The following is a 7,902-nucleotide window of genomic DNA, read 5'->3' on the forward strand; positions in this document are numbered from 1 at the left end:
GGTCTTCAAACAAATATAAAACCAAGGTGACTAAGAAGGCTGGTACTTGTCCCGTCTGGGATTATCGCATGGAATTCCAGCTGCATTACATGAACAGCAGCTACAGCGTCTTCTGCGAGATCCAACACGACGGGAAGTGGTTCGACCGGATGATAAGAGAAGTCCAGGTGCCTTTTAAAGAACTCCTCACTTCAAAACAAAAGGCGAGATACCCGGTGAAGATACCGTCCGGGGAGGTACAGGGAGAGATTATCCTTTCGCACAAGTTATCAGAAGTGGGCATTATAATTACTAATGTTTAATTATAAATTATAATTAGACATTAGTAATGAAATATTCACTGATTTTATTACAAGATTGAGTCTTAGTTAACTACCAACTAATGCAAAATAAAATCAAAACAAGTGTCATTCATCATATTATTATTAAACAATAATAAGTGTATCTTTCAGTGATCCTTTGTCATGGTGAGGATCAGTGCTTAGTAAAAAAGGGTGACTTGTATTTCAAAATTTGGTTTTGTATATATAACAAAAGGATTAAACAACAAGATAACCAGTAAAAAATGCAGAGTGATACCAATAACAATATGTAAAATTTAATAGCCTGCGATGCAAGACGCATGACTCTTTCCCAACTAAAAGTCTAAAACTACATATCAGCTACAATCCCAGTCTAGTCTGTTTTTCTTCAACCCAAAACAACAGCACAAAAACAACCAAACCAACAACATCCCTTTTGCAATTATAAAAGCTAACTTTTTATCACAAAAAAAAAAAAAAAAAAAAAAAGAAAAAGAAACAATGTAGGTTGAAGCAGCAAACTGGGGAGGAAAGAGGATATAACAAAACAAAAGGTCCAACATTTGTGGTTAAAGAAATTTTATCACCATCAGAAACTGACATCTTCTAGAACCTTTCTGACACCTTGTTGTTGTTTATGTGTATTTTAACATCTTCTACAACCTTTTAGACATGTTTGGCAGATATTTGTAACTCAAGGGGTGGAGTTGTAATTTATGCATAGTACATGTACAAGCTGTTTGCAGCAGCACAAGCAATTGAGTTTTCAGTAGGATGCCATGCTAGATGGAGTAACTTTGTAGTGAAATCAAATGAGTTCCCATTTATGTCGTTTCCTGGGCTCTCTCCCCCTATTATTCATACGTTATATTAATCAGAAATTATACCAAAAATGATTAATTATTAGTTGACAAAGACAGCTAACCTCGTCTGACCACACGAGTTATGCTGCTGCTTAAAGATCTTGAAGGAGTCTGCACTTGTCTCCTGGGTTATATAATAATTTTAACGGGTCAAGTTAACATAACACATTAAGATTAAAAAAAAAGTGTAAAATGCCATTTTCGTCCCTAAGGTTTGGCTACTTTTGTCCAAAGGTTTATTTTTCCGCATCTGGATCTAAAAGGTTTGAAATCTTGCCAGTTTCGTCCAGCTCGTTAACTCCATCCATTTTTTCTTTTTCGGTCTTTTTCAGGGGTATTCGGTCTTTTAACATAAAGTGAAAAAGACCGAATTGCCCTTTAAGTCTAACAAAAAAGACGGAAATACCCCGACTTAACGGAGAAAAATGGATGGAGTTACGAGCCGGATGAAAATGGCAAGATTTCAAACCTTTTGGACCCAAATGCGAAAAACAAACCTTTCGACAAAAGTCACAAAACTGAACACCCCTCAGGGACGAAAATGACATTACACTCAAAAAAAAAAAAAAAAAACATAACAGGCTGAACGCCACGTTGGTAAAAGATACCTCATAGGGTTTTTGCTAGCTTCCAGGGTAGTTGCTTCAGTACTGGCCGGACTCGATCCAAATACACGAAAAAGATTGCTGTAATAATATAAGTTTAACGAGTCAGTGGGTGAGCAAAAGTAACAGCAAAACATATTACAATTCCAATACGGGCATAACCTGTAAGAACCAGTCGCTACCCTCTGACCATCACCACTTAAACAGCACTCAAATTTATCAAAGATCGAATCATTTTCATATAAGTCACATAGCTGGATATTATCAGTTGCAAAATATCAGTAATCTCAGCACCAAAATATTTAAAATAGCTCCAAAAAGTTTGGTGAATTTAGGAGGTATACCCTGGGTCTTAAATGTTCATGAACCTGAAATGTCGAGACTGGACCCGAGTCCATGTTGATGTCCCATAACTGCCCAAATCAATTGCAATTTTAGTAAATAACCCAGGATTAAAAAAAAAGTATTATTTTATTTAGTTGGAAAAAAATATAACGAATTATGAACCTTAAGGGTCATGTAATCGCGACTTAGTAAGTATCTTCCATCCCTTGCAAACTTAATATCTGAAATAGATGCTATTATCTCAGTAAAAAACGATCTTGAACCAGGTGACTCTTGTTCTTCAAACCTACAAAACAAATGTGTCGCTATTAGAAAATAAAACAAAACCAGAATGGGCAAATTACATGAATTTAGTAACCATAATAGGAACCAGTTACATTTTATCACCAACTATAGCAGCCAAGTTAGCTTTTAAAATCAATTCTAGAAAGGAATGATTTTTGCTATTTTTTAATATGTCACATAACAATTAAGAACAAATTCAAATATTATTTAGTATCATCTTTTTATAATTGCAAAAAAATGTATTCTATTTTGGGGCAGTTTGCCTAACGAGAATTGTAAATATAAAAAAAGGCACCAAAATACTTACAATTTAGAATGTCTATCGCATAATGCAGATTGACGTAAGTCTATAAGACGAATGGATCCTTTTGAACTACTATATGCTAGTGTGTTACAGTGAGTAGGATGAAATTCTGCTGATGTAATAACCTCTGCATGTAAGCCAAAAAAACACTTAGAGTTATTAAAAAAAAGAGTGAATTTCAAGGATTGACCTTTATCTTTATACCCATTTTCAGGCGCTGTCCTTTATGTTCAAAATTGATGAGTTTTGTCCTTTATGTTTTCATATCATACAAGTTTTGTCCTTTATGTTTTCATATCATACAAGTTTTGTCCTTTAGGCCTAACCCAGTTAGTTTTTTCAGTTAAATTTGGTCATGTGCTTTGCACATGCGGGCATTTTTGTCAATTCAAAGGTTGCAAAAGCTTTGAGCTGTAAATCTGCCATTGAACTTACCTTTGAATTGACAAAAATGCCCTCATGTGCAAAGCACATGACCAAATTTAACTGAAAAAACTAACTGGGTTAGGCCTAAAGGACAAAATGTGTGTGATATGAAAACATAAAGGACAAAACTCGTCAATTTTGAACATAAAGGACAGCGCCTAAAAATGGGTATAAAGAGGACAATCCTTGAAATTCACTCAAAAAAAAAAAAAAATTAAGCCATAAAGGGTTCATTTAGAAAAAATCAGATGACATATGCATCCATAATAAGAGCAACATCAGATTTAAGTTGCTTGTAAATAAGATAGGTGCTAAAATATATACCAGTGAGGTCCTCCATATTTGCAGGCTTGACATCTACAATGTTGAAACTTTGATTGCTAATTTCCAGATTCCATAGGTTTATCCGAAGATCATCGGCTGATATGAATGTTTCACCATCACTAATACAAACAAAAAAAAAATTGGAATAAAAATCAGTAGACACTTATTAACTTATCCCTATTGATTACTACTGTGATATACAGATCATAATTACTTCAAGAAAATGTTTGGAATAATAACATAATAAATGACAATAAATGAAAAAGAATAAATATCCAAACCTGTTATTTGATATAGAATTGATATGATAATCATGAGCATGAGCATACACTCTTCTACATCTTGCAACAAGGCTTGTCTCATTACTAGTTACCTACAAAGTTTACCTTCATGTTATATTACAAAATGATAAAGAAAATCAAATGACACGAGCAAAAATAACATTGCAACAAGATAAATATATTAAATTGATGAGGGGTGTCTGGATTTGCATTTAGAAACTGATTAAGTGATTATTGAAACTTGTGATGATAATAATCAGTTTTTAATGTTTGGATAAACATACTATGATCATTATCATCAGTCTCATATCAGCTGCAACGAAGCGGATTATCAAATGATAAATAAACTACCTAATCTGAGAGACTCTTACTCACATAATATAAGAATATCCTCTTTGGTTGATGTAATATAACAATTTAAACAGCTAATTACCAGAAAGTTACAACTTTGAACTGTCAGTTTGAGAATTAAATATCACTTCGAAGCACATTCAAACATAAATGATGAAAAATATCATAATTAGCCAGATATTACAATTAACTAATTAGCCCATTGAGTTAATTACATAGTCCATGTGGTTTGCACAAAATAACATACTTAGGTGCTAATAGTTTAAAATCACCTTCTAGGGTGTTAACTTTTCATTTTGTAACGTTTCGAGGTATTAACTTCTAGGGTATTAACATAGTTAGTCCCTGTGGTTTGCACAAAATAACATACTTAGGTACTAATAGTTTAACAAACAATAACGTTAATACCTCCAAACGTTACAAAATGAAAAGTTAATACCCTAGTAGGTGATTTTAAATTTAAACTATTAGTACCTAAGTATGTTACTTTGTGCAAACCACAAGGACTAACTATGTAATTAACTCTTAGCCCATTTTTGCCTGTAAGCGCAATAATTGAAAAAAATGTACAAACATATAAAGCACAAACACCCCGTAAAGGACGATTATCATTATTATAAGACTGATATCACTATTACTAATTACCCATTTTCGCCTGTAAACGCAATAACTGAAAACAAATGTACAAATATATAAAGCACAAATTAAATACAACTACCACTGGTAAGCGCAATGACTGAATTGCCCCTGAAGAAGAAAAGTCCTTGTTCAAACTAGTGTAAGATTTATCTGTGTACTCCCCATTTCCAGTATGTAACAAATTATTAACTGAAGAAACACTAGAACTTGCAATACTTCCATTTCCAACAGCTTTTACAGGGTCCAAATTCAAGTCAGCAATTTTCTTAATCTTTTTTTCTTGGACCTGAAAAGTCAACGTTTTTTGTTAATTTATCAAATGTCACGAGAAGGGACGAAAGAGAAACAATTTTTTTTGTTGATTTTTGGACCTTCCAGAATTTGATGGTTTTGTCATTAGTAGACAGAAGAAAAAGGGCACCATTGGCTGTTTGGCACCATTTAATTTTGTTAATTTTCTCCTCGATCTCCAAACTCTTTAGGTAATCAAACTGAAAGCAAAATTTGAGATTCAATAATAAGCAACATGAACAATTCTCATCACACACGATTATTTCAATAATCACCAGTAATCTAGTTTCTTCAATAAAATTATCCAGGAGATTTTGCGCATATAAACTACACTTTGGGCAATTTTCAGACCCATTTAATCCGTTTTCTTTCCGGCTAACTTTGAAGTCTTGTTCCATTTGAACCGTTAGATATAAAACACAACCTGTATACGTTATACAATTTGCTCAAATAACAGAAAGAATACCTCAGGTTCATGGCTCTGGAACTCGGTTTTGTAACGGAATTCTGGATGCCTACTACTTGGGTAATCGGTTTTCTCTAAATCCTTTCTACTTCCACCATGCTACATAATTAAGCGGGAATTATATTGTAAAGTTACAAAAATGGGATAAAATCAAAACACAAAAGAGAAACAAAAATCTCCGGAATTGTTACTATAACTGACCTCCTTTGTATCAGTCCTCTCGAATAATACCACCCTCCCCCCACGATCACCAGTAGCAAGATGGTCACCGCTTTTATCAAACTCAATAGCCGAAATAATATCAACTGTCAAATATGTTGTGAACAGCTTAGACAAGCTAAAATAAGTGCAAAAAGGCTGTTAAATTAAACATTTTACATATTTGAGTTCAGGTTTTGGTTTTGGTTTTGGTTTTGGTTTCAGTCAACAATATTTGCGCTATTTTGCCAATTAAAGAAACATATTAGCACTTGCAAGATTCAATATCTTTAGCATTTATGATATTGACATATCCTAAACTAAAGAAACTAGACACCAATCCACCATATACTCACCAACAAGGCATATACGTTCATAGAAAGCCTATACAGTCTCATAAATTACATTTCCAAATTCACCAACCGGCACAATATAATCAGCATGCAGCAGCTATTTGTTTCTATGTTATAGCAACTATAGGAATCACACATCCTACTTAAATCAAAACTTATTAGTGTCCTTGATATGTCATAAAGTTTTGAACGACTACAACCTACACTTTATTTGCATAGATAATCTCTCATCACAATACTAACCTAAGGTGACTTTTCTATCCGATTAACAACATACAAAAACAGATATATTTCAAACTTGACCCAAGAACTCCAAACAACTTCCCAGTTCCCCTAGGTTACATCTTATAAAGTGCATATGCAAATATTAGAAAAAAAAAGCATTTCACCTATGAAAATATGAAATTCAAACTTTCAACAGAAGATATACCACAAGTCTACAGCATATTAAAGTAATACTAGATTACCTACTCGTATAACAGTAGATATACAATTAGGTATATAATACAACGATAAGATATGTGATCAGATCTATGCATTAAATAAATTAGTTTCTTATTATACATATAGAACCACTGCCATCCGCGTTTAGGGCCTTTAGGCGTAAACGAGTAAACTCAAGAACCTTTAATCTTATAAACAATTAATTACAACAGAACAAAATATGCATTTCAGGAAGTTAATTAAATACAATAAAACCTATAAACCTAGATAAACAATAACTTAATCAATCTACAATCACAAGTTTGTCATTACACAACTAATTAGGTCAACAACTTATCCAAACACCAGTATTAAACACAACCGTATCTCATCATCCTCAAATCAACAACAATTCAGCAATGCACCGATCCGAAAACCAGATCAAATCATCAAAACAACACTTAATCCAAACCCTAACCCTAACCTAAACACAAACGATTATCAAATCAAGTACAAAAGCAAGTTTACCTTCCTGAACTTCTTCACCGGCGGTTCGTTCTCCGAAAACCTGCGAGAATTTCCAGTCGAGCGGCGGAGCTGCCGTAACGCCACCGCCTCCGTCACCACCGGTCATTGCTTGTTAATCTTCTCGTTAATCGCTTTGTTTAATTAATTAATTAATAATAATCAACAGGTAAAACGAATTAATGAAGTAGAAACTAAAATAAAATGATTAAAATCATCATCATCATCAACAACAACACCACAACAGCATCAACGGATCGCTTTTTGAGAATTATTATTAATATTCTTCGAGATCGCAGCTTCCGAACCGTCCGATTAATATTTCATGAAAAGAAAAAGAACAAAAGAATGTTGCCTTTTCATTCAACCATTAATAAGCATCATCATCATCATCATCATCATCATCATCATCATCATCAGAATCGATTAATTCATAGCTTGAGATTTTTTCTCTCTCTCTCTCTCTTCGTTCGAACAACACTTTCTCTCTCTAGAACACACCAAAACAACAACTCCCCGTTGCAGCGAATACTTTCTCTCTCCCGATTTTTTTATTTTTTATTTTTACTTTTTTTATTTTTATTTTGTGTTTTTTGTCGTTTACGATGATTTGAAGACGGTTAGTGTATGTTGAGTGCGTGAAAGTCGAATGGGATTGGAGGGTGTGGGTGAATGAGAGTGGCTGTGATGGGATGAGCGTGACAGTCGGTGACTGGAATGGAAAGTGAATAAAGTAGACGACCGGGGTTGAGTTAACGATGACATATATGGTCAGTTTAGTGTAACATGACTTTTCTATCCGTCTCCTTGTAATAAGATTTTATCGGAACAATGATCATCCCGATTAACTACGGGTGTTAGTGGAAAAACTATTTATCATTTTAGGGTGAACGGAGTGAGCGGTAATTCGGTAAACTAAAG

At 33.7% G+C, this 7,902-nt stretch overlaps 1 protein-coding gene across 2 annotated transcripts; it reads right to left on the reverse strand.

Moving 5' to 3' along the window:
• Positions 1-576: 576 nt before the first annotated feature.
• Positions 577-7,596, reverse strand: LOC110880207 (serine/threonine protein phosphatase 2A 55 kDa regulatory subunit B beta isoform). Of its 2 annotated transcripts, none has more exons than XM_022128790.2 (14): positions 6,985-7,596; positions 5,684-5,787; positions 5,483-5,581; positions 5,097-5,216; positions 4,802-5,011; positions 3,736-3,827; positions 3,455-3,573; positions 2,708-2,831; positions 2,278-2,401; positions 2,115-2,183; positions 1,933-2,024; positions 1,774-1,851; positions 1,228-1,289; positions 577-1,153 (listed from the first exon to the last, which is right to left on the reverse strand). In XM_022128790.2, exons 1-14 carry the CDS (start codon positions 7,088-7,090, stop codon positions 1,017-1,019), a joined length of 1,536 nt encoding a protein of 511 aa, XP_021984482.1. In that variant the 5' UTR covers positions 7,091-7,596; the 3' UTR covers positions 577-1,016. The 2 variants fall into 2 exon arrangements, with proteins under 2 accessions (XP_021984482.1, XP_021984483.1); XM_022128791.2 differs by having other exon boundaries at positions 4,805-5,011; positions 6,985-7,593.
• Positions 7,597-7,902: the final 306 nt, after the last annotated feature.

This window comes from Helianthus annuus, chromosome 9, assembly GCF_002127325.2.
Source record: "Helianthus annuus cultivar XRQ/B chromosome 9, HanXRQr2.0-SUNRISE, whole genome shotgun sequence".
NCBI lineage: Eukaryota > Viridiplantae > Streptophyta > Magnoliopsida > Asterales > Asteraceae > Helianthus > Helianthus annuus.